The sequence below is a fragment of the Protopterus annectens genome, chromosome 8.part0 (assembly GCF_019279795.1).
Source record: "Protopterus annectens isolate FY-2018-M chromosome 8.part0, PAN1.0, whole genome shotgun sequence".
In the NCBI taxonomy this organism is placed as follows: domain Eukaryota; kingdom Metazoa; phylum Chordata; order Ceratodontiformes; family Protopteridae; genus Protopterus; species Protopterus annectens.
In genome coordinates, this window is record NC_056741.1 from 1,828,230,268 (window position 1) to 1,828,258,205 (window position 27,938).

Consider the following 27,938-nt stretch of genomic DNA (forward strand, 5'->3'; position numbering starts at 1 on the left):
TGTTGATCAACTTCAAAGTGTCTTCTGGTGTCATTCATGTGGATGGGCTTCATGTTTTCAATAACTTATTGGAAGGCTAAGTGACTACTAATGGTAATGTTAAGCCTTCCAAGGGGACATAGCTAATATACTACCGTAATGCATGGAATGACATAATTATGCTCCAATACTTGACAAAAAAAAAAAAAACTGTAAAAAGTGCTTCTGTAGCACAAGACCTGACCATAATAGAGCTTTCAGAGGTGACAATTGTTACACACCCACAAAGCACTGTTACGGTCAGATCTCATGGAAGGGGCATTTCTTTACTCTCAAGTGCCACTGAATATTCTTCCTCATTTATCAGCAGCAGTTTACAGACCCAATCATAACCTTCTAAGTTTATTAGCCACCCTTTCTGGCAGTTTGTTCCTAGCAACTCTGGAAATATACAAAGGAACATGAAGAAATGGATAAGCTTTGCCAAGAAATGACTACTGCATCCGGTACTATGAACTGCAGTCATATGTTCTCTCTCTTTCTTGCACAAGCGTCCACACCCTGCCTTTCAGCACATCAGGCAATGGGCGCTCTCCAGCACTTTTTATATATATATATATATATATATATATATATATATATATATATATATATATAGAGGTTACGGGATCAGGTTGCTAGGCCCAACACTCCTCGGAGGGTGTACTACACACTCGCACAGTATGTTAATGTGAATAAATGACTTGAGGGTGCTGCACTGTGAAGACTACACCAAGCAGGTCTAGATGGTTACTTATACTGAACTGCTTGAGTGATGTGTGAAATAAGATAAAGCTGAGGCAGACTTTGACCAGATGGTCACTTTGTAGCATGAGTTTCTTTCTGTATCTTTTTGACCTGTGCCTGCCAACTACTGAACCCGTCCCATTCATTCTCCCCATTACTATAGACACATACAGAGTACAGTAAAGGCGAAGAGAGTTGACGAGAGGGGCCCCAGCAGAGGCAACGTGGCTCACTGTACTGAGGACACCTGTTGGGGGGCAAAAGTACTGCCTGCAGCAAGGATACTAGCATGTCCATACTGCAAACAGGTCTGTAGCATAGTTGGGAGGTTGTGCATGCACCCACTAAAGGGAACTACAGTGGAGCATGCAAGCTGTAGAGGGGGTAGGGGTAGGACAGTCTGTAGACTGGTTCAATCCTTAACACACTGCTCCCACCATCACCTGGTGATGAACGGGCCAGAGGGCTCTCATCCCAATGGAGGAAAATAGAGGTCAATCGAGAGCATCAGGTAAGGGATCTACTATGCCACACACACAGACACACAACCATCATATGCATGCAAAGTCAAATTATTTTTATTGGGAAATCTCAGCAAACCTCAGAACGCTGATACAGAAGGAAATTTTGGTTTGTGTGGCTGATGTTTCAGCCTATAACAAACTATCTGTTTTGCACACTGTGCTTTAGTTTTTGGACTATGGAACCTGGAGAAGGAGAATAACAGTTTTACATGAATCAAAAATAAATCCTACGGCAGCCAAGATGAAAGCAGGAAACACACCAGCAAAGGTTCCACTGTTTAATAAGACCAGGTTCCAAAAAACGAAGTTGAAAAGCACAGATTAACGCTCTTAACAAACAAATTGCGTTTTCGTCTTTAACAACAATGACTTCATCAGATAATAGTTGAATTAATTAATTAAACCTTTAAGTACTAATACTTTTCAAATATTACCCTATCAGTCAGAGTGCATTAGAGAGCAGCCAATCACAGTACTAACACTCATAAATATTAAAAAATGCGTACGCTCAAATACATGTATAAAAAATATATATATGCTTTGTTCTTGTTGCTAAAGTAAATATGTTGAAATATTTCATAATTACCTAAAACTGGTATATTTTCCTCATACTTATAAAATGAAAATAAATGTTTAAAATGCATTTAAAAACATGTATGTATTAAATTGATAGTGTGCTTAACGAACATTACGAAATTTCTAAGGCTAAGGACACCAATGCCTTATATAGGCATACAAAAGAATGTAAAGAGGCTAGATTTAATTTTTTTGTTATTGAACAGGTGAAAAAGGACCTAAGAGGGGGTTTATGGGAAGAAAGGGAAGGGTATAGAGAACTATGGTGGCAAATCTATCTTAATGCCACAAAAAAACCTGGATTAAACGATAGTATTTCTATAACCCCAGTACTCAAATTGAAAGCTGCAGACATTTAAAAATAAGTTCTTCCAATTGCAACATCTATAATGACCAATAGATGGTGCTGGTTGCTTATAAGAAGCAATGATTGTAACTACTTTAAGCACACTATCAATTTAATACATACATGTTTTTAAATGCATTTTAAACATTTATTTTCATTTTATAAGTATGAGGAAAATATACTAGTTTTAGGTAATTATGAAATATTTCAACATATTTACTTTAGCAACAAGAACAAAGCATATATATATTTTTTATACATGTATTTGAGTGTACGCATTTTTTAATATTTATGAGTGTTAGTACTGTGATTGGCTGCTCTCTAATGCACTCTGACTGATAGGGTAATATTTGAAAAGTATTAGTACTTAAAGGTTTAATTAATTAATTCAACTATTATCTGATGAAGTCATTGTTGTTAAAGACGAAAACGCAATTTGTTTGTTAAGAGCGTTAATCTGTGCTTTTCAACTTCGTTTTTTGGAACCTGGTCTTATTAAACAGTGGAACCTTTGCTGGTGTGTTTCCTGCTTTCATCTTGGCTGCCGTAGGATTTATTTTTGGTTCGTTTTGATTGTCTTCGGTTTTTTACCAGTTTTACATGAATCTTACAGCTTTTCCATTTTCTTTGAATATGTGCAACCTGTGAGTAGTTATGTTCGGAGAACAGGAATATGCAGGGGGCTTGTCTATCTGTCCACAAAAAGAACTATTTAGAGTGCTGTCCTTCAAGTGTTCTTACTTTTCACTCTGTAATGCATAATGGGATTAGATGTTTTAGCTGCAGTTAATCATGTGTTTATTAAATCCCATGGGTGCACTGCAGTGTCGTACTCATTTCACACACAAACCGTTTAATACAAAGTTTCATGCACTTCTTTTTTTTATTAAACCCACCGCCCAAATAAATTTAGTCTGCACCTTGTAATGTCCCTGTAGGAACACTAAGATCTACGTCCATAGACTTTAATGGGCTTGTCTTTGTGCATGCTCAGCAGTGCGCCCACTAAAATTTAAGCATGCACTTCATGCTTTCTCTTTCATTAGGATAATGGAGGTTTACTGGCTAAATTCAGTATCAAAAGTTTTTTTTTTTTCTTTGCAAAACAGTGGCCAGAAATCTTAATCATAGGTTCACAGGTGTGTACTGGGGTAATGGCCCTGGGGCCTTTACAAGCCTAGCCCATAGAAGTGCCCTGGCATTGTGCCGCCTGTCGTTAGTTCCCAGTACCTCCATCAAGTACAGCCACTGGAGCGATCCCCTGGGTGAACTTTCTACTTCCCATCCACTCATCAAAATTTCTCTTGAAAAGGGCTAAGTGAGGTGCTCTGCTTGACATGTATGGGAAGTCTATTCCAGACCATGGGCAGTCCCTGGGTTATGAACCCATCCCTCCAACATGTTCTGTTGATTGTGGTAATGAGGTTGAGATCTCTGGAGCATGTGGTGCGGAGGGATTGGGATTTCTTAGATGTGGAATTTCAAACAGAGCTGGGTCAGACATGGCTTTGTAAGTCAAACAGAGATCATCTCTTAGTAAATGATATGAGACAGAGAATAGCTGGAGTTTCAGTGTTTTAAGGCCTAGGATCTTCTTCGTGAGCTACTTCTGTGGCCTCGCCAGCTGTTGCAGGTATCTAGTGAGGTACATTCTAAATGGAACATTATACTCTATGATTTGTTTAATGAGGGAAGAGTAGAGAGAAATGATGACCTCTTTCTTCCTGGATGCAAAACCCTTGGTAATGAGATGTGCCACACAGAAGGACTTTCTGACCACAGTGGCAATGTGGTGGTCGAAGGAGAGGCTGCCGTCAACCTGTGTCCCCAGATCTCTTATAACTCCTTCAGTGTTCAGTGGGCTCCCATCGATGTGGTAATTAGTGGGAACTGAGTTTTCCCCAAAGGGGATGACGACACATGTTTTGGCATTAAGCTTAAGGGCATGGTTTTGACACCAGTCATTGGTCTCAGTGAAGCCTTTCTGTAGGATGTCTAAATCACTCAGGGAGTTAATAACGGCTCCCAGCTTGCAGTCGCCTGTGAATTTGGTCAGCCAGAGTCCCTCAGTGTTGGCCTGGACTTCTGAGAAGTACATGCCAAACAGGAGAGGACCCAGGACCGATCCCTGTGGGACTCCACTCATGACTGGTTGCCAGTCTGACTTGGAGTCCACTATTTTCACACTGTGTGTTCCGTGAGCCAATTTGCAACCCACCCAACGATACAGGAGTTGATGCCTAGTTTGGTGAGTTTATCAATAATTCTCAATTGAGGAATGGTATCAAAGACCTTGGCCGGCTCAAGGTAGGCTGTATGAACTGCCTTACCTTCATCCACCGCTCTGGTGACTGACTCAAAGAAGTCAACCAGGTTGAGCAGGCATGAAGTACCTTTCACAAAACCAAACTGTGTGGGATCTAGAGCTTGGAGATTCCCTATATCCTTGTTAATTAGGTCCATGATTATGCGCTCCATAGCCTTACATATCAGATTCATCAGGCTAATGGGGAAATAATTTCCAGGGTCTGTAGTTGCTCCTATTTTATGGAGAGGGATGACTGTTGCAGTGCGCCATTCGATAGGGAAAAACCTGACGCGAGGCTGTGAGTGAACAGAGCACACAAATGTGGTGCTAGTTCACTTTGTAATTCATGTAAAACACAGCCAGGAATATTGTTGGGTCCCATGGAAGCTGTATTCTTTGCTTTAGACAATGCAGCTTTAACCTGTGCTGCAGTAATGCAGGGTGCCTGGCATTCTTCCGGTACTGAGATTGGTCCTTTGGGGGGGGGGGGTAAAGTTGGCATTTAATCTGTTGGCCAGTATCTTGGCAATATCTGTTGGCTCAGTATAGGAGGTACCACTGTGCAGTAACTTAGAGCAAATCTAGGTATTGCCATGGAGATTCTTGATATAACTAAATAAGGCTTTGTGGTTGTTTAGTGTCTGCCACAATTCTGCCTTCATAGCTGGCTTTGGAGGTTTTGATGAGGGATCTCAACTTTTTGTTGAGGCTAATAAGAGAATTTTTCCAGTCTTGGGACTTCACCTTTTTCTGCAGCAGTTTCTTCCTTCTGTTGTAGAGTTTATTAATGGCAGGGGACTATGAGACTGGCTTCCTTTTTTTGGAGGAAAGCATCTTGGTTCTGTTGGGTATGGCTAGTTCCATGCATTTATGTACATGTTCGTACAGTGCATTGGTGTATGATTCGGCAGTCATGCATCTATTTTTTCATTGGCATGGGTGCTGTGAAGTTATACACCTTTGTTTTTAGGAGTCCAAAGTCAGCTTTGGAGAAGCTTTTCATGGTGGATACCTTCGCGGGGGGTGTGGGTAAGATGTGGATTTCCATGCTGATTAGTTTGTAGTCGGATCTAACCAGGGAGGAATTGACTATTGGTGTAGAGCAACAGTTGCCCATGTTAGTAATAACCAATTCAAGGAGGTTGCTTCCTCTAGTGGGGGTAAGAATGAGCTGGTCCAGAGCATTGGAAATGATGAATTCCAGGAAGCGTTGGGCCACTCCACTGGTGCTTGAGTAGTTATCCCAGCTGATGGAGGGGGTAGCTGAAGTCTCCTAATACGAGTGCTGGGTTGGACCTTGATAGATTCCAGGGTGCTTAGAAACGGGTCTAGGACTATTCACTGAAAGCACATTTCACTGAAAGTTATATATGGCCTTTTCCCCACTGTAGTACGACCCTGGAGTTAGAATATATAGTAAGGGGGGTGTGGGGGCATAGCCCTCCACCTATTTTAAATACTGTGAACTATACACATGGATACGTGCAATTTCAATAAATTACTCTTTTCTAAACTTAATATATATCCAAACTATGTGGGAGGCTATGCCCCCCCACCCCCCAATGTGGAGGGGTGCCCCCCCACACCCCCTTACTATATATTCTAACTCCAGGGTCACACTACAGTGGGGGAAAAGGCCATATATAACCGAGTGAAATGTGTTTCAGTGATTTGTGCACAGTCTTTTGACTTTCAGTGAAATGTGCTTTCAGTGAACAGTCCCAGACCCTTAGGAATGTGGAGTGAGAGTCTAGGGGCATGGTTGGGGACCTATAGCAGGCTATCATCTGGATCACAGTCTTATCCATTGTTAGTTGTACCTGAAGTATCTCAGATGTATTATGCTGGGCTACTAGTCTGGAGGTGTGCATATTCTTTATGAATAAGGAGATAACACCACCTTTGGAGCTTTGGTCTATGTTTTGGGGGCGAAAAGTGTGGAATGAGTTACAGCTTGGAAGCGCAGGGGTGCTTTCTGCAGCTTTAAACCAGGTCTCCTTTACAGCACAAACGTCAATGTTCTCCATTTTGAGAAGTGCTTTGAGCGAGTGCATCTTGAGATTTAGACTTCTGGCATTGAACAGCATGACCCTCAGATTGCATTTATTTCTAGCTGTTATGGTGGTAATTTGGTCTTTGGAACACCGCCTAAAAAAGGAACTATAGGGGTGGAAAGAGCCTTAGTCAGTACCTGAAAACCCAGGTGTGGCAGATGCAGGCCATCTTTGGCAAAGCATCCAGGTCTGTCAATTGTGTCATCCCAAGCAGACAGATACTGGATCCTCTTATGACGACACCAGAAACTTAGCCAATTGTTGAAGTCAATCATTTTTTGTTTGCACTGCAGTATAATTCTGGGTGACGGTAGGATACTGCTCAGCGCTAGTGTCATACCTGCCTGGGCCACAATCAGAGAGCTCCACCATGTCTCTTTTCATGTAATCCAGGGAGGTGCATCTCAGGTCATTCACACCCACATGGACAATGACAGAGTCATACTTGTACTTGTGGAGTGACCTGAGTGCGTATGTTGTGTGTCGGATTCTGGCACCTGATAGACAGCTGACTGTTACCTTCTCCTTATTCAACCTAGTGAGTGGAACATCACTGTGCCTCACTATTGACTCACCTATGATTAGTGTATTGGGCAAGATGTTTAGCCTTAGGGGCTTAGGTTGAGGGTCACACTGTTGAAGTGAGCCATGTGTCCTGTGGTTTATGCTGTGTTGGGGTGGTAGAGTGTGTTTTTGTCTTGGAGGATTCTGCTCTTTGGGTAAATTTCTATTGAGTCCCTCCACGAAGGTGGGTGTGTGGTTTGTGTTTTTATGTGAAAGCTGTTACAGTGGGTGTTCTGGAGGGCTGTGCGTTCCACATAGTGTGGTGCAGTTGTTGACCTTCTCCTGTTGATCAGCTAGTCCGATCTTGGCTGGAGAGTGCATTCTTTCCAATTTGGTGATATAAGTGAATCTCGCACAAGTATGAGTGTTGGGAGGTAAGAGGAGAGGGCTGTGTGTAAATAAGCCAGTTGCTACACTGTTTCAGAATGCCCAAGTGCACCAGGTTAATAGGAGAAACCACAGGTAACTGCCCTTTAATCATGCCAGGAGGGGTGGTCATAATTATCAAGTACTGGAGCTATTTCCATGAAGAACGACTAGTGCTGATGGTTAGGTGTGCTACAATAATTGCTACAAAAACCTGCTGAAGTGCAAGGCAATTAGGCTACTTGAAGTGCAAGAGAGAAAGAACTAGCAAGATCTAAGAGAAAAAATGAAGAGCAGACTTTCTGGCACCAGCAATAGTTTACCTCAGCTCGGTGCCGCTGAGCAGAGCTTAAACAAGAGCAAACCTGTGCAAAAGCGGGCTTTTACTCCAGAAAGTTGAAAGGGATGAAAAAACTGCCCAAATGTTCAAGAAACTACAATTTCTGGGTCAGAAACCACTCCTCTTGTGGTAAATGGGCTACCTAGTGTTTAGCACTCCCACTGATAAGCTAGAAGGCTTCCCTCCAACACAGAAAGGCTTGGGGGGCTCAGATGCTTACAAAGAGTCCTGGATACAGCAAAATCTGTACTAGGACTAGACTAGTTGCAGGAAACAAGCGCAAACACAGGCTTTTAAACCAGAAAGTTGAAGGGGATGGAAAAACTGCCCAAACGGCCACTAAACTATAATTTCTGGACCAGAAACCACTCCTCTTGTGGTAGATAAGCTAGAAGGCTTCCCTCCAACTCAGAAAGGCTCGGGGTAGGGGGCTCAGAAGCTTACAAATAGTCCTGGATTCTGCATCTGGACTACACTAGTTACAGGAAAGGTGGGAAACAAGCTTAGAACTTTTTTTTCCCAGAAAAGAAGCTAAAACAGCAGTAAAACAATTCATATGCAGTGCAAGTTAGCACACACGCGTGTGTAGCAGTATTAAAGCAAATACAGTTTAAATAAATGCAATTAAATTAAAATATGACTAAAATGTGCAGAAAGCAGTAAATTACGAAAAAATCAAAATGGAGGTACTTACAGTATCAGAAAACAATGCCAGCAAATAGACACTGCAAAACTCTGAGCGTTGTGGAAATGCTGTTTGGCATTTTGTGAACCATGTGATATAGGGCAAAGGTGAGAGAAAATACAACTAATACACTTTAATCACACTGGCCCATTTTTAATTCTTGTTTATTTTCTGAATGTTTCATGTTTGTTGTATTATCCCCATTTTTTCCTTTTCTTTTCTGAAAGGCTCCATCTACCTAACCTGGTCCCAACTCGGATAGATGTGAAAAATTCCATGGCCCTTACAGCAAAACTCAAGAATAATTACCAAACTAGAACTGCTTCAGAGATAAATGTTAGGTTATGTAACTTAATTTCATCAGCACTGACTCAACATATTTGAAAGATTACCCACATTCTTGTTCCTTATGTTCTATCATGAAACAGCTTTATAACGGCTAATAAATTCAAGACATGAATTGCATCCAATATATTTTACTGCCTTTTTCATGAAATTTCTTAGATGCTACTGTTTTAAGCTTTCTTTACTGATGTGTCTGAGATTCATAGGTATGTACCAGGCTAGCTGCCTTTACAGGCCATTTTAAGCCTAGACATGAAGGAAAGAGAAACAGCTGTACTGTATTAAAGAGCAAATGGGGTCTACTGAATTTTATGACTACCCTAGAGATTCAGGGTTTAATTTCTTGGGTAACCAATAATTTGGGTTTTTAATACTATGTTTGGAATGGACCCCATTCCCAAGTCAAACTATGATTAAAATTCATGACATTAGTATTGTTTCAATCTTTTGATGTTAGCCAAAAGGGCTCTTCGCAGTACCCACAATATGCCCAGAACTGACATCTTCTGCAATTCATATAGCATTACATGTATCGGTAGCATATCTAAATACAACTGCAAATTCGTGTTTATGAGACCCATTGCTCCTACTACTATTAGAACTGGCAGAGTATCCCTCTTCCACATCGCCCTCCTTTTGGTCTGCAAATCCTGGCATTTTCTGAGTGTGCTTCTCTGTACATAAGACACTGTAATCACTGGGTGTAACAATTTTAATGATCAATGCTACTTTTGTCTTCTTTTCATGGATTGCTATATCTGATTTTCTCACATCTGTTTTTTGAACTGTTGGTAATGGGTGATCTCATGTGATAAACTTCACTTTTCATAATGTTGTGTCTCAAGTTACCAGTGCGGTTCTATGCTACTTCAATATGTCTGCATAATCCCCAGTGCAACAGTATTGCCACAGTATACAGGTCCTCTGCCATTAGTGTATAACACTCTGCTACAAGATGTGCCAAGGTTTCCAATTCTGTTTTACAAAACCTGCATTTATCTGCTTCTCAGCTATGTTTAATGGACTTTGTAAAACATCAGCTATGTTCAATGGACTTTGTAAAACAATGTGTATGTAGTCCACTATCCTGCGCAGAAATTCTAACAGGTTATTCTACAGCATGATAGAAAAATAGGTCCTCAAACTATTCTGGGTTGCCAATATTAACTTTTCACGTTTTGGTTTAATTTCAATTCTCCTTAACCATTCCTGCATCAGATCCTGATTGAGGTCAGGTTTTCTGAGAGTTCTCTATACCTGCAACTATATTTACGCATTTTCCACATTTCTTGCCTTCTTATCTATGTGATTGTTCTATCATGCTGCGATGTTACCAGAGTTGTTTTTTCTACACCAAATCTTTTACCTTGCAGGTAATCCATAACTTCAGTTTCTATTTCTACAACTACTACATTACTGATCCTCTTTTCTACTTTCCCCTTTTGCTTTCTTCCTTTCTTTTGTATTGTAAATTTTCCATATCCAGTCACTTGCCTGTATTTCTCTTCAAATATTTTTGGTACTGCTTTTTTGTACTGATTAGTTTTGCTTTCTCCTTTGCATAAATGTTACACCATATTACATCTCTTTTTCTTTCCCATGTCCATACTTCTTCAGATGCCTCCTGCTCCTCCTTACTTTGGAGGCTCACTGTTCTGTCATGCTGTGCAAACCTGTATTAGACTTTCTACAATAAATCCTTCACTTTACAGGAATTCCATAACTTCAGCTTCCATTTGCTTAACTTCTGCTTTTCTCATCATCTGTTCTATGTTCCTCCTTTGTGATCTTATTTTTGTATTGTGAAATTTTCCGTATCTGGGTGCCTTTGCCTACGTTTCTCTTCAAATATCGCTGAAGCTGCTTTTTGTATTGATTAGTTTAGCTTTCTCCTCTACATACATATTGCACCATATCAGATCTTTCTTTCCCACGTCAATGTTTCTTTTTAATACCTTTTAAAAATATCTAGATTTTGTTCTTTATATTTTTCACACTTCTTCGGCCATTTGGAAAAAGAAGCTGAGGGTTTCTTGGTCTGTATAATTTTTTTATGAATCTTTTGTATTAATGAACATAAATTTGCACTTGAGGATTTTGACAGTTTTTTTCAGTACTTACGTATTATCGCAACCAGATTTTGCGATACTAAACGTCTATAAAATAGATTGTAAGCAAGTGAAAAAGAAATGTATAACGAAAAGGTAAAGTGTTCAAAGGTATTCTGGGATATTGGTAGTGCTTCTTTAGGCAATTATCACATACAATTTTTAGGATTTGTGGGTAGCGTGCTGGAAAAACAATGAGCGTTGAGTTCAGCGCCAAGAGTGGTTGCGTGTCTACGTATATTGGCTTTAAAGCACTGTGGGACTTAGCGTACGATATGCAAGATACTTTCCGGGATTTATTTTTCTGCTTTCGTTTGTTATTTTTTGGAGTTAGTAGTTTAAAATAAGAAATGGGACACAAGTTGGAAGGATTATTCGCTGGGTGCACTCAGTTACTGCTGCAAGTTTACAGTGTTGGACACAGCTGCCACTGAATCTACTGCTTCACATTTTTGTGTAACAACTGGTATTGAATTGTAAAGTGCTTTCACTGTTTTTATGAGGTAATACAGTAGGAGAGCTGAAAAATAAGGCAGAGATTTGGAAATGTTATTGATTTTAGAAAGTAAAAGTTGAACACTGTGATGGCTGGTCTTTCATTCATGCAGCACCGCGCTTGTTAACCAATATTTGAAGACATACATTGATTAATGTATGAACACTGCACATCTTTTCCATTGACATACATATCCTTATTACCATAACAAAATGTAGAATCCCACATGTGAGTAAGCTCTGCTTGTAATACTGCATGACAGGCTTTGTGTTAGTCAGAAAGAGAGCATCCAATTCAAGTGTGCGTGTGTGTAATGCACGTAAAACTGGAAGACTGTTTCTTTAAAAGTTTGACAGCCTGAAGGTACTGCAAACTTTTTTTTCTGCGACTTAAAAAAAACACCGAACAGTGTTTTCTGAAGTTATTTCTATTCCAGGAAGCGAATTTTGCAACCCCGAAAATCTGGTTGCGATAATACACAAGTACCTTTTTTCTTGTGCAAGTATTTTTCTTTCCCCCAATTTCCCTCTTAATCTTTTTGTACATCTTCTATCCAGAAATACTGGGTTTCTTGTATAATAGTAACAATACATAATTTCTTTCTTATCCTCAGTAGTCCACTTTGTCATCTTTATGGATCGTTTTTGTGGACTACTACTTCCTTCTATAATTGGGGGGGGGGGCATCCTCCATCTGAGCATGGCCTAACTCTATTGTAGGAATGTTTCCATGTCTTGAGGATTCTACACCATCACTTTTTTTTCAGTCCTGGCACCAGTGTGCCTACCAGGATTGGGCATATTTTTTTTATCCTAGGACATGTGCACCCAGCTGTCTTTTTTATTTTTTAACCTATTTATCTCTAGGATATATGCTATATAAAATACAGTCTACATATCAGTGTCATCCTGGTGAGACTTTGTAAAAACAGGGTCCAACCCATGAAGGTACTCACCAAGACTTGAGGATGAATTCAATTCCAGCAATACTACTCTCCTTTGTATAAAAATGACCAGCCGAAAGCACACAGTACAGAGAAGTTTATTCACCAAATAAAAGTTAAGCATTTCCTCCCTAAGTGCAGGACTTCATCAGAACTGAACATCTAAATAGAAAGTACATTTAAATACATCATTCAATTAACTGATCACCCAATCATTACCAAAGTACATTTAAAAATATTTCCATTTCCAATCCCATTAGTTTCTATGCATGGAGAAGGTTTTTGTGAGTTCTTATACATTGGGTAGCTAGACTGTGTTGTTACGTTTCCCTTCTTTTACTTATTATATTAATTGCTTTAAAAGCACGTTTATTGATTTGTAATATTTTACATAAAGTATATGTAATTTTGTGTTCATATACTGATTTTATACAAGATTAAGTTAAACTTATATGATATTTAAATTCAGATCTTTATATATTTACACACACACACACACACACACACACACACACACACACACACACACACACATTTTACTTATTTTTATAAACAAGTTTCTCCAAGTTTGTATGTTGAGGTATGTGGGTATCCCAGATGAAGAATAAGAGAATTTAACCACTGTCAAGACAGTTTAGAGTATCTCTCTTTTAGCAAATTATTGAACTATAATTTAAAAATAGATATGCAAGACATTTTATACATGAAACAGGGGAAACCTCTAAAATATTTTAGAAAAAAGCTGATATTGGACAGGATACAAGTATTCATGGACTCCAGTAGTTAACACCACCAAATTATCAAATCCTTTGCATAACTAATTCAATAGATATTAAGGTAAAACACTATTATGTGAGGATTCTCCGGCAAAAGCAAAATTAAGTTCTGCGTATCTGTGAACATGCCCAGCAAAGAGTTTCCTAGGGAACAAGACAGTTCTGAAATGAATCAAAACAATTACTGTTGCCATGTGTTAGCATTGAAGACTGAAGGAAACTTATTAAAATGGATAAAATTAGTGCCAGTACTACTGCTTATAATTCAAAATGAAATGAGATGGTACTGCAGCAGCCAAACAAAGGAAAAATAAGTCACATTTTTTCTGGATTACTTGTGAAGTTACTTACAGTTTTCCTGACACTTGATTCAAGCCTTGCCATACCCCCCCCCCCCCAAAAAAGAAAAGGTAAATCATATTTTGCATGCACCCCAACCAATACATTTTTGAGGCAACAAATGCAATCCCTCAAGAGACTGCCTTCCGCTTCTCAATGAGGGAGTTTTTTTTTTTTTTACAGCCATGACCTGGGGCCAATAAGGCAGCAAGATTAAAAAGAGAACAGTTTGTTAACAAATTAGTTACAGTATAGACTGGCAAGTATTTTATGATAGGATAGTTAATGTTTAGATTTTACAAAACAGCACTTACAGCTTCCAGAGTGACTGTAATGTGTGCCAAAAAGAACTTTTCTACAGTATTTATATCAAATATTTACATAAGAGGTACAAAAGCACTAGTTTACGGTAATGTCAACTTTAGGAGAACAGTTAAAATGGGTAATGCAATGCAAGAAATTATCTGAATTGACTGCACAACTGCAAAAGTCATAAAAGTCATAAAGGTACAGTTTCAGCCCTTTTCATTGCAGCAGGAAAAGGCACATTCTGTCATCAAGTTGTCTTTTTTAAATTTCTTTTTAAACAGAACCAAGGTGTTTTCCTGTCTTATGTCTGCAGGAGTTGTTTACAAATGGTTGGTGCAAGCTTTGGAAAATGTCCTTTCCTCTACTGCAGTTTTAAGTCAGGGTCTAATAAGAATTGGGATTTTTTTTCACCCTTAGAAAATAGCTTTTCGCCCAATTTGCTTGCTAATGGGGACAATGTCCCAGCTTGCCAATTTTATAAATCTGCAAAGTGATTAGCAATGTTGTTCTGTCACTGAATGGTAGCTGGTTAAAATGTTCTAAGAGTTGGCAATGCTAAGTGCTTTGGTCTGCAAGCAGGGCAAATTTGCATATTTTATTAACCACTGCCTGCATTTTTTGTGTGTTTGCACTAGAGTGGAAAATTATCGGAGGGATCTCTTTTTGAGTTTGGGGACCATCACATTCCATGCCAAAACACAATGCAAACAGGAAGCAAGGAGGTGTGACATTTTATAGCAGAACTTTAAATACTGCCAACATTTTTCAGAAAGACAGTCAGGGATTTAGGGTTACCATCCAATATTTTTGTTCCTATGCAGTCGGTTAAGAACTCCCTTTGATCTAAGGTTATACCCGGACATCTTTGTTCTGACATAAATTGGCAAGGAGTTTCTGTTTGTATCCCATATGCTTGGGATGTTTGTCAGCTTTTGTGCAATTCCAAAGAACATTTATTTATCTCTTCATATCCGGGTGATTGATCCGGCCAGTTCTCTATTTTCAGTCATGACCTGGGCTCATAAGAGCACAGACAATGGAATACAGTTAACACTTATAGGTTCATACTAGGCTATCTGCCCTAGGGCATTTATAAGCCTAGCCAGAGTGTGTTTGGCTTTCGCCACCCATTTTAAATGAATTTTGCTATGCTCTTTTTCGAGGTTAGTATACTCTGCCTCTGTCTAACAGTGACACAGAAGTGATACCCGGGGTAAACCTACAATCTCCCATCCACTCATCAAGATTCCTCTTGAAGAGAGTCAATGAGGGACTCTGCCTAACCTGGACTGGGATTTTATTCCAGGGTGAAGGGAGCCTCTGGGTTATGAATCTGTCCCTCCAGCATGTCCTATTTATTTCAGTGCTGAGGTTCAAGTCTCTCGAGCGCATAATACATCATGCATCCTTGTCTGCATAGGATTTACATTACAGTTCAATTACATGTATAACATAGCTATATCGAGATAAATGTCACCACCTACAGGGCCTATTACCATCCCAGGGGATTGTGTAAGTCCAATTATTACTGATACATTGGTCAACAAGGCTCTATCTAAAGCTAAAAAACACTGCCTAAATGGGACCAGATGGCGTCCCAAGCTGTGTCATATGCGAGCTCCAAAAGGAATTAATCCCGCATCTTAATACCCTGTTCAGTCTCTGCCTCTCCACAGGATATGTGCCCATAGAATGGCGCACGGCAACGGTGGTCCCGCTACACAAGGGTGGGGCCACAACTGACCCTGGGAACTACCGACCAATAAGCCTGACCAGTCTAATTTGTAAGGCTATGGAGTGAATCATTATGGAACTCATAAATGGAGAGATTGGGAAACTCCAGTCGCTGGACCCCACACAGTTCGGCTTCGTCAAGGGTAGATCATGCCTCCTGAACCTGGTGGATTTCTTTGAGACAGTTACTCAGGCTATAGATAAGGGAAAGGAGGTACACATGGCTTACCTTGACCTTGCTAAAACATTTGCCACCATTCCCCATTCAGGTATTATTGATAAGCTCACCAGCCTGGACATAAACCCTTACGTCACAAGATGGATCACAAGCTGGCTCTCAGTCAGATCCCAAAAAGTAAGAGTAGCGGGATCTATGTCTGAATCCAGACCAGTAATGAGTGGTGTGCCTCAGGGCTCTGTCCTGGGGCCCCTCCTGTTTGGCATATACTTCTCAGAAGTACAGGCAAGCACGGAAGGGCTGTGGCTGACTAAGTTTGCGGATGACTGCAAACTGGGTGCTATAATAGAGTCTCCGGCCGATATGGAGATCTTCCAGAAGGGCCTAAATGAGGTTGATGCATGGTGTCAAAGCCATGGTCTCAAGCTAAATGCAAAAAAATGTGTAGTAATCCCCTTTGGAAAAAACAGAGTATCCGCAAACTGCAACATAGGAGGTAATCCCCTGAAATCTGAAGAAGAAATAAGGGATCTAGGGACCTGAGTAGATAGTCAGCTTTCCTTTGATAACCATGGTGCCAAAGTGGTTAAAAAATCCTTCTGTGACCCATCTGATCACAAGGGTTCGCATCAATATCAAAGGATGTAATGGTGCCCCTCTACTCTTCCCTCATCAGACCCATTATTGAGTACAATGCACCAATTGGAATGTACCGGGCTAGACATCTCCAGCAGCTGGAGAGACCACAAAGGTACCTAACCAAGAGGATTACTGGCCTCAAACAGTTGCCGTATGCAGCACGACTGTTCTCTGTTGCATACTGCTTTCTCAGAGGCGATCTCTGTCTAATGTACAGAGCCATGTCCAACCCAGAATTGTTGAACATGCTCCATCTTAGCAAAACCAAATCTAATCAAGCTACACGCTCTAGGGATATAAACCTCAACACAACAATGAATAGAACATGCTGGAGGGATAGATTCCCTTCGCAGAGACTTCCCTTACTATGGAACAGGGTCCCGATCTACACAAGACAGAGCCCCTCACTATCACTCTTCAAGAGGAACCTTGATGAGTAACAGAAAGTTCACACCGGGGATCACACCAACAGCACTACTAGATAGGGGCCAAGGGTACTAGCTGTTAGTGCAAGGGGTCTAGGGAACTACTGTTGGGGCGGTGAATACCACACAACGTGGCTGGGCTAATATATGCCTTCGGGCAGATAGGTTCATAGGTTGGTACTGGGCTATTTACAATGAATGTACAAAGGTATTTAGGAATAAGATTATACGTTTACATAAATGTTTACATCAGTCCATATCAGGATTATGAGTTTTTGAGATCATGTTCATTTAATAGAACAAGTAAATAATCTTTTAGCAATACACTGATGTCATTACTTAGATCAGTCAATATTTATAGCAGTACATTGGTTTCATTTCTATAGTTCAGAAATTCTAAGCAGATTACTTACAAGATAAAATGTGACTGTTCATGAGCCATTGTCCCCAAAGCATCTACTGATTGATTCATCTATCAAAAACTTAATTTTGAATTTTGGCCTTAGAAGGCTGAGAAAATTATCATATGAGCTTTTTAGCTGGTATGTGGTACCTAAAAGAGGAAGTTTCCTTTTTTGTGGTGGGCACTAGCCTTGTTCCAGGATACTGAAGTTTAGTGGGATAACAGAAAGATAGCACTCTCTGGTACTGAAAGTCAATCAGTATTCCTTAAGACAATACAATAACAGTAATTGACTTGCCAAGAAGATAAATTTACAGATTTTGTTTTCAGCCGAGTGGAAGACTAGGAACAGATGTCGGTGAGCTAAAACCATTATGCCAGCTCCCAATCCACTATATTCAAGTGTAAGTATTAATGCATTTTTGTCGATAAATTGGCTTTTGGGGACAGATGATATGAGAATTTATAACACAATTTATACGGGGTACCTACTTCATTATAAAGATGGTATGTGATGTAAATGTGAAAGCAGGGTCATTCCTAGGTATGGTTGTTCAGACACCATGAAAATAGCATTATCACTTAGGCTGGTAATGTGTAAAGGAGGAATAATGGGCAACTTCTTAAAGCCTGAGAACACCCTGACATTGGTTTTCTTGTGGTTAATAAATAAACATAAGAAATAAGACCAAATACACAGCATAATGACATCTTGTCAGCATATGTTTTTTTTTTTTTAAGTTCAGAATCTTATTTCTAGCTTGCAGAATGAGAACATTAGCTGCATACATGACCAATTTAAGGGGTCCCAGAATTGAGCCTTGTTGTCTCCAGTGCTTAGAGGGATGAACGGGGAGAAAGTCATTGTATCAAACCTAGAATGATGCTGGCTTTAAGTAAACTGATCAGCAGTCTGTTGCAATCAGTCCAGCTTCAAAGTGTGGAAACACCTTGTTGTGTTTTCTATAGGGGGATCATCACACGTTTTACTGGATTTTTAAACATCTTCCATTATTTTCACATTTAGTAATAATCCCATACCACAGCAACATTCCGAGTTACTGATAACGTATACGTCTTGACTACCAATATGCCAACTCCCTTTCTGTATCAGTATATGAATGTCTGTTTCTCTTTCTGTCCAGCACCAGTAGGTACAAGAATCAGAAATCATCTCTTCAGGTAACACTTAATACATTTTTTCTCGCAGAGACTAACATCACCACTTTCAATTTACCTCCTCCTGACACAGTTGCGCATACACCTTCTCCAACTCAGGTAATTCTGTAAGGGACTGAATAAACTCCATCGAAAGAGCAGAAGCAACAACACCTGCACCAGCAACTACAGAGGAACTAAACGTCCGCATTCGTTTGGTGGGAGATGTGGAATCCGCCATGTTGATACAGCAGCATTATTTACGCAGCTTCCGGGACAGAAGACGCGTTGTAATACAACGCAAGCTGAATAGATTTTTTTCACCCCTAAGATAGTGCTTTAGTGTATTAAAATGCATTTGATCGCTAAAGCATAACATGTAGTAGATTTTCTATCATAAAGTTGTGTTATTAATTATTTTAATAAATATAAACAGGGAAGAGAGGACTTCGTGTGGGATAGTTTCTGTATAGGATCTGGAGACGGGCACGTTTTTGTGAGGCACTTCGCTTGCTAAACATCGTGGAATACCAGAAAGACTGGGAAACAGAATTGTTGTGGCGCTTTGCGTGGGTACGTGAAAATGTCCTGTTAAGTTACTTATTTTTCGTGTCGTATATGTTCCTGCAGCAGAGAATATCTGCGTGGTTTCCGAACTTATTATTGGGTCGTTGATTGTGGTTATAAGTACGTCTTGGCAGGCTCGTTGTGATGAGTCTACTCGTGTATCCGTTAATTCGTTCAGCTATCTTTGATTTTTTTTTTTGTAGCTTGTCGTTGGTAATATTTAGATTTACAGACTTAATTGCCCAACTTTGTTGTAAGAAACGTTACATATATGTACTTTTTTTGTTTGATCGTAGTCGTAGTAGTGCTGTATTCCTTGATGTGTGGTTTCTAACCTTTCACTCCAAAATGTGCTACACTTAACTCATGACTTGTACCGGCTATTAAATAGTTTTAACTTTATAGTTAAAATGTTGCAGTTGATTATCGACTCACTGTTTTTAAGTATTTTTCATAAATATCAGTTAAAATGTTTTTAATGGACGGACAGAGCCGGCATTAGCATTTTGAGGACTCCCAGCAGACGGCAAGTTGGGGGCCTGCTGGGCACTTTCATTCTACGTATAACCCTGTCACTGCCACGCCTCCTAAGCATCCTTTTAGTTCATGCTGCAAACTTTTAAGAGTAGTAAGCACAGACTGACCTGTAGCTACAATGTTCTTGTAGTACAACCGGCTTGTGTACCACACTATGCTGACCCATCACACAAAGGAACATTTACAGTTAATGGCATTTAGTTGCAACAGTGATACATTGCAGCCACTTCATGTGCAGGTCTGAAGTTAGGTGAATTACTGTTTTAGCCACTCCCCCACTCCAGTCTTCCCCTGTTTTCCCCATCTTGGGCTCCCTATTCTCATTTTTGCCTTACTCTTCAGCTTTTTCAAGAAGCCATAACTTCCTATATGCTCTGAAGTGCATTTTAAAGTTTTTTTTTTAATTTTTATTTTACACAACCTTTTCATCCAGTGATGGCAGAAGTTATGATTAAAGAAAACTAATGTTGCTGTTCAGCTTGCATCCTTTCAACACACCTTTCCTGACAAAGTAAGCACAGTAATAACCATTTAGGAAGTAACTCTAATAAGCCAGGGCCCAAGAAGTCATAGGGTTATAAATGTAGGTGTTTTGGGGTGTATTTTCGAGCATTTTTCCCAGCCTTTTAATGCAACGATGACCCAAAAAAAATGAGTAAGAATTTTTTTTCCTTTAAAAGAAAACATTAAGTTGTACCCAATGCTTTATGTTCAAAGGTAACACAATAGTATCTCACAGAAAACGAATAAACCAGTTGTCTGGACACACTGGTCCAACCTGGGACCCCCCCCCCCCAAAAAAAAAAAAGACTGCCTATGCATCTCTCTGGTGTTCAACTGGAATGAAAGCAGAGGTTAAAATTGCCACGGTCAAGTATTTTAAATGACTGTTGACATATTCATACATAGCATATCTGCTCATGCCTCACCCCTAACTCTCAAAGGCCGCCACCTATATATGTGCTTAATATGTGATTGTGGGGAAAGTATTTATTTAGTTATTTATTTTACATTTGTTTACCGGGAGGTCGAAAGTGAAAAAAACAATGATTACAGTAATGTAATCTTTGTTGCCCCTAGACAGTGCACTGCTCCCGCACAAGCTATAGTAACCTTCTTTGTACACCACTGAGGTCTGTGAGAAAAGTGAAAGAAACAATGACCACATTGTCCTCAACATAAGCTATAATTATCTCATATGCACACATCACCTTTTTCCATAATGGTTAGCATTGTTGCCTCACAGCAAGAGGGTCTCCGGTTCGATCTTTGGTCGTGTGGGTTTCCTCTGGGTGCTCCGGTTTCCTCCCACATCCCCAAAGACATGTTGTAAGTGGATTGGACACGCTAAAATTGGCCCTAGGTGTGAGTGCGTGTGCCTTCCATGGAAGGTTGTGCGCCGGGCTGGCAACTCGACACCGTAAAACTCCACTGCCAATCATGAGCAGCCAAGGTGATCTGCTGTGGCGACCCCTAACCAGGGAAAAGCTGAAAGAGAGAGAGCGATAGCAGCTTTCTGTACACAGACATCCGAGCAGGGTGAATCGGTGCAGCTGAGAGCAGAGGCCATAGGTTCATAGGTAGGTACTAGGCTATCTGCCTGAGGGCATTTATAAGCCTAGCCAGAGTGTGTTGGTTTTCGCCACCCCATTGATTAACTGATCCTCTTACAAGCAGAGCCAGTGAAGTGATCCCATGGGTGCATTTTCTGTTACCCATCCACTCGTCAAGGTTTTTCTTGGAGTGTTAGTGAGAGGCTCTGCCTGATGTAATTTGGAATTTTGTTCCAAAGCATAGGGAGTCTCTGTGACAGGAAACTATCCCTCCAGCATGTTCTATTTATTGTTGTGGCGAGGTTTAGCTCACTATAGCGCGTGGCTCGCAGTGACTTGGATTTCTTTAGGTGGAGCATGTCTATCAATTCTGAGTTGGATATGTCTTTGTAAGTCAGGCAGATATCACCTCCTGAGTAAGCGATATGCCACTGAGTACAGCCAGAGTTATTTCAGTCGGGCTGCATTGGTCATGTGTTTCAGACCAGTAATCCTCTTGGTGAGGTTCTTTTGTGGTCTTTCCAGCTGTTGGAAGTGTCTTGTGAGGTACATCCCAAATGGAGCATTGTACTCTATGATGGGTCTAATGAGTAACAAGTAGAGGGGCACTATACCCTCTTTATTTCTAGATGCGAACCCTTTAGTAATTGGATGGGCCACATAGGATTTCCTAACTACTTTGGCAATATGATTGTCAAAGGAGAGATTGCTATCTACCTGGGTCCCCAGATCTCTTATTACCTCTTCTGTATTAAGGGGGCTGCCACCTATGTGGTAATTCGTGAGCGTTTTGTTTTTCCCCAAACGGAATGACTATGCATTTATTGGCATTTAGCATGAGGCCATGACTTTGACACCAGGTGTCTGTCTCAGTAAGGCCCTTTTGGAGGATGTCCGTGTCAGCCGGAGAGTCAGTTATGGCTGCCAGTTTGCAGTCATCGGTGAACTTGGTTAGCCATAGTCCTCCTGTGCTTGCCTGTACTTCTGAGAAGTATATGCCGAACAGTAGGGGTCCCAGGACCGAGCCTTGTGGGATGCCACTTGTGACTGGTTTAGAGTCTGACCTGGAGCCCGCTATTCTTACTGTGTGAGTTCTGTCTGTAAGTCAGTTGGCAACCCATCTCGTGACGTAGGGGTTTATGCTCAGGCTAGTGAGTTTTTCTGTAATACCCAAGTGGGGAATAGTGTCGAAAGCCTTGGCGAGGTCAAAGTAGGCTGTGTGAACTACCTTTCCTTCGTCTATGGCCTTGGTGACTGTCTCAAAGATGTCAACCAGGTTTAGTAGGCATGATCTGCCCTTAACAAAGCCGAATTGGGTCAGGACAAGTGTTTGGAGGTTCCCAATGTCTTTGTTAATGAGTTCCATGATGATGCGCTCCATAGCCTTGCAGACCAGCCTAGTCAGGCTTATGGAGTGATAGTTACCAGGGTCAGTTGTGGCCCCTCCTTTGTGGAGAGGAATAACTTGCTGTGCGCCATTCTATGGGCACGTAGCCTGTGGAGAGGCTGAGGTCGAACATCGTGTTTAGGTGGGGGCTTAGTTCGTTCTGTAGTTCGTGCAAGACGCAGCCTGGGACACCATCTGGTCCCATTGATGCTGTGTTTTTGGTTTCTGAAAGGGCTGTTTTCACCTGTGCGTCTGTGATTTTTGGGACACTACACTTTCCCGGTATTGTTGTGGGCCCTTTTGGAGTGAGGGGGAGGTGAAGTTTGCACTGAATCTATCTGCCAGGATGTTGGCAATATCAGTAGGTTCAGTATATTTTGTGCTATTTTGCACTAGTTCAGTGCATATCTGCGAGTTGCCACTTAGATTCTTAACATAGCTAAAGAAGGCTTTGTGGTTATCTTTTGAATCCTTGGCTATTTTTCTTTCGAAGTTAGCCTTGGATGATTTCATGCGGGGCCTCTGTTTTTTACTTTTACTGATCAGGGGTGTCTTTCCTTTTTGGGATTTGCTTGTTTTTTTGAACTAGTTTCCTCCTTCTATTGTATAGCCTGTTTATTGCAGGGGTCCACCAAATTCCTTCTCTTAGAGGAGTGAGCCTAGGTTTTGGAGTGAGCCTAGGTTTTGCTAGGGATGGCACAATCCATGCATCCTTGTAGGTGCTCAGAGTGCATTTGTAAAGGTTTCTGCATCTTGGGCAGCGTTATCCTTTAGCGTGGGGGCTGTGAAACTTGCCACTTATGTCTTAAGTAAGGTGAAGTTTGCTTTGGAAAAGTTTTTTACTGTGGTTATCTTCGTTAGGGGCGGTGGTGGGGTGTGGACATCAGAGTGATTAGTTTATGGTCTGATCTAACCAGTGACGGGTTGACCTCCGGTGTGGAACACCTGTCGCCCATGTTGGTGATGACCAGGTCCAATATGTTTTCACCTCTGGTAGGGGAGTTTACCAGCTGATCCAGGGCATTTGAGTTGATGAATTCCAGGAAGCGCTGGGCCTGGGAATTTGTATTCTAGTAGTTTTCCCAGTGAATGGTAGGGTAATTGAAATCGCCCATTATCAGGGTGTTTGGTAGGACCTTCATGTTTTCCATTGTCTCCAGAAAGGTGGAGTGGTGGTCCTGGGTCATTGAGGATGATCTGTAGAAGGCCACAATTTGCATTGCAGATTTGCCCGATGTTAGTTGCACATGGATGATCTCAGAAGTATCATGCTGCGCCACTAACCTGGAGGTGTAGATATCCTTGATGAATATAGATACACCCCCTCCTTTTGTGTTCCGGTCAGTGTTCTGTGGCCGAAATATGTGGTATGAGTTGTATCCTGGTAGTGCTGAGGTGCTGTCTCGAGCCTTGAACCAGGTTTCCGTTACTACATAGATGTCGACGTTCTCCATACTGAGTAGTACTTTGAGCGCGGGCATTTTGAGATTTAAACTCCTGACTAGTAACAAAACCCTCAGTTTTTGTTAATTGTGCTGTTTACGGAGGTGGGTTTGACTTTTGAGCCGTGTCTAAAAAAGGCACTATGGGGGCAGCAAGAGCCTTTGGCCAGTATTCGAAAGTCTAGAGGTGACAGGTGCAAGTCGTCTATTGCGAAGCAACACGGCTTGTTGAGCATGTCGTCCCAGGCTGACTGACACTGGATCCCCTTTGAATGACACCAGAAGCTTAGCCATTTGTTGAACCTGATAATTTTTTTCTTTATGCTGAGGTATAATTCTTGGTGTGGGCAGGATGCTACTCAGGGTCAGGGTCATACCAGCCTGGGCTATATGATCAGAGAGCTCTTCTATGTCTTTTCATGTAGTCCAGGGTGGTACGTCTCAGGTCATTCACACCAACATGAACAATGACAGAGTCATATTTGTACTTGTTCTGAAGTGACCTGAGTACTTGTGTTATGTGGTGGATTCTGGCTCCCGACAGACACCTAACAGTAGCCTTCTGCTTGTCCAGCCTAGTGAGTGGGAAGTCAGTGTGCCTGACTAGAGTCACTTATTACTAGTATGTTAGGTATGTTATTTCGCCTTAAGGGCTGTGATTTTGCGGCACACTGATTTTTGTGTTTGGCTTGTGACGGGAAGTGCAGGTTGTTTGGGTGTCTGCTTTGGCGGTCTCTGATGCTTTTGCAGGTTTTTATTTAGAGCCTCCAAGTATGATTTTGTGTATTTGTGTATTTTATGCCAGTGCTGTTTTAGTAGGTCTGTGTGTGGCTGGAGTTGTGGTGCAAGTGCTAACCTACTCCTCTTGAATGTCTGTTCCAGTCTTGAGTGGAGACAGCTTAGCTTCCAGTTTGGCTGTATAATTGCATCTCTCGCATACGTTAGTGTTTTTGTGGTAGGAGGAGAGGGTTGTCTGTGTACATGAGGCAGTTGTAACATTGCCTTAGGATACCCAGATTCACCAGCTGGACTGGAGAGTGCACCTGAAGTTGCCCTTTGGTCATGCCTGAATAATAAGGTGAGCTGCTTAGTTGCTTGGTTGGTGAGGGGTGAATAAAGAGCCTTGCCCTGCTGGGCAATCAGTGTCTGGGTATATTAGTGCTTGCCATTATCAACTTTATCCTAACAGGGTCCTATCATAGCCCTTTTCAAGTTAGTGTAATCAGAAAATACATTTTTTCCTTTTCCTCAACCAGCAGCAGCTTTTGTGGGACCCCTCCACACAGATAATTAAAGGAGCCCCCATATCCAGTTATACAGTTTGGGGAGTGGGCCCACAGACTCTGTGTCTGAATGTTCTGTGATATATTTTATGCATTAATTTTGAAATATAATTACTTGTTAGCTGCATTCCTTTTTTACTGATTACCCGAGAAATATTATTGGGTGTGTGCACAAATAAAAATCATTGCCTTTTACACACACACACACACACACACACACACACACACACACACACACACACACACACGCCGGAGCAATACTAGTTTTGTACTTATTTCAGCAAATGGCAGTATATTGTGCAACACTGGTACTGGCATCCTTGCTTGTAAATCGTTCAGGATTACACATGGTCAATAAATCCAGACAGAATTTTTTACTTATTGTCCAAAAATGTATGTTGATGCATAAGATGTTATACTGTTAATTTTTTAACTGAATTATTTTTATTTTATTTCACATTTGTTAACTGGGTTAGTCCAACTGAGTTTGCAAGCAAACCCATTTTCAGTGGAGACCTGGGGGAAAAGCCCCAGCAAACATAAGTAAAAATAAAGTGACAATACGCAAATATTAAATAACAATACAAAATAATTTTAAAAAGAAAAAGGTCAACTGTTTGCATTGCATTGATATGAAGCAACCCATTTTCAGTGGAGACCCAAGGGGAAAGAGCCCCAGCAAACATAAGCAAAGATAAACATACAGGACAAAAACTATTAAAAATAACAATGCAAATATGAAATTAATTATAAAGAGAAAAAAAAAATGAACTTCAAGGGTTGCACTGATAGTGGTCTAAAATTTACTACGTAAGAGAGTAAAACAAAAAGATTATTGTTCAAAAGGACAGTGTATAGACATTGGTAGGAAATGGGGGGGGGGATAAGTAGTGTGGAGAGTGGGAGGGGGAGAGAGAGGAGAGGGGCTATAGTTGGGCTATAGTAGTAGAGCGGAGGGTTTAAGAGGTTAGTTTTAAGCAGAAGTTACTAACGGAGAAAAGGTTAGGTGATGCAACAGGTTATATACAGTAGGACAGAATAAGACTGTGTGTGGTCAAGGCAACGGTATAATTTCAGGTTTAGTAGGTGGGATTTAAGCTCCTTTTTAAAACAGGGAAATTAAAGGGTGGATCTAATATGGAGAGAGAGTTTGTTACACTTTAGTAAGACAGAGTGTTTGTGAATCAGAGTGATATTTAAACCTTCCAAATACACATTAAATTCTCAGCGAACAAAGAATACACACCAAACAGCCTGTACTTCACCAGTCTTCCTTTATTCACTCAAACGATCTGGTACCTCTGCAATTCGCCTTCAAGGATCACAATCTCATTCATCATAGTAATGCATTTTATACCATTTGATATGAGATAGTTAATCAATTAATTAATTAATTAAAGTTTCAATTGAACAAAGGACAAAGATTTTTTCATTTAAAGTGACCTTGCACAAAATTCATTTAAACATATACAATTTGATACAAGTTTAGTATTTGATTAGCTATGCATTCAAATAACCACACAAAACACACTCCAATATAAAAATATAAATTCTTCAATCTTATATAAATATATGTGTGTATACACTTTATGTTCTAAACAATTATTTTAAATTAATTAATAATGATGCTGGAAAAGTTTTATTTTTATGCTGAAAATAATTTTTGTTTTTTATATTTTATATATTAAATGCTCAATTCCTGGTTTAAACCATTTGGTTTTAAAGTATTAAACTTTAATATCATTCTTATTTCCAACTCCAACAACTTATTCACTACATTATCTCCCTTTTGAACAAAAGGTTTCCCCAAAACACAAAATTTTAAGGTTTTATTACAACCACCATGTTTTTCAGCAAAATGTTTAGCCACTGGACTAAATTCATTAGAATTCCTAATATCTTTTAAATGTTCCAGTATTCTAACTCTTACCATTCTTTTATTTTGTCCTATGTACCAAGTATTAATACAGGAACATCCCACTAAATATACGACACTAGTTGATTTGCAATTGAAATAATGTTTCGGAGTATGATTGACTTTATTTATGGTTTTTACATTTATTACCCTATCACATACACTACAGGAACCACAAACAAAGGTGCCCATTTTAACATGAATAGGTTTTTCCAAGTCCATTCAATTATTATTTAGTATTTCTTTTAAATTTTTTCCTCTTTTATAGGAAAAAGTAATGGACTTAGGAAATAACTGACCTATAGAATCATCCTCACTTATCAAGTACCAATATTTTTTAACTAATGATATAAGTTTGTTGGAAAAAGTTGTGAATTTCGTAACGAAAAATATTCTCTCATTTTCTCTATCTAAATCATCCATTGTCTCATGAATATTAGTTCCAAGATTAGTTCCAAGATTAGATTTTACAGACTTTTTTCCAATGGCATTATCCCAGCATTTTAACAAGAGATTTTTGTCATACCCTCTATTTAATAATTTAAGATATACTTTATTAAGTTCAGTATCTGTTTCAGAATTTATACTAGTATGACTATATATTCTCTTGAATTCCCCATGTGGTAATGCTTTCAGTAAATGTGAGGGATGCATACTACTTGCATGTAGGAACATGTTCACTGAAGTCTGCTTTCTAAATGGTCTAAATTCAATTTTCTGTTCTTTTTTCAAATAAAGTTAAATCAAGAAAGTTAATTTTATTTCTATTCACCTCATAGGAAAATTTAAGATTGTGTTCATTGTTATTCAGTGTCTCAAAAAAAAATCAGAAAAATCCCCTTTACAAATAAAAATCAAATCATCAATGAAACG

At 40.1% G+C, this 27,938-nt stretch overlaps 2 protein-coding genes across 3 annotated transcripts in view; one reads left to right on the forward strand and one right to left on the reverse strand.

The window, feature by feature from the left end:
• The window catches only part of COG4 (component of oligomeric golgi complex 4), an 873,278-nt gene extending 854,645 nt beyond the window's left edge, over positions 1-18,633 (reverse strand). The window contains exon 1 of one of the 2 annotated variants that reach the window (XM_044081315.1): positions 18,461-18,633. In XM_044081315.1, the coding sequence (XP_043937250.1) occupies positions 18,461-18,622 (162 nt within the window). In that variant the 5' untranslated portion in view covers positions 18,623-18,633. The remainder of the gene's footprint in view (positions 1-18,460) is intronic. The other variant, XM_044081318.1, reaches the window with a different exon arrangement.
• Positions 18,634-18,691: 58 nt separating this feature from the next.
• Positions 18,692-27,938, forward strand: part of SF3B3 (splicing factor 3b subunit 3) — a 2,130,119-nt gene continuing 2,120,872 nt past the window's right edge. The window contains exon 1 of the mRNA XM_044079526.1: positions 18,692-18,954. The gene's annotated coding sequence lies outside the window, so the exon portion shown is untranslated. The remainder of the gene's footprint in view (positions 18,955-27,938) is intronic.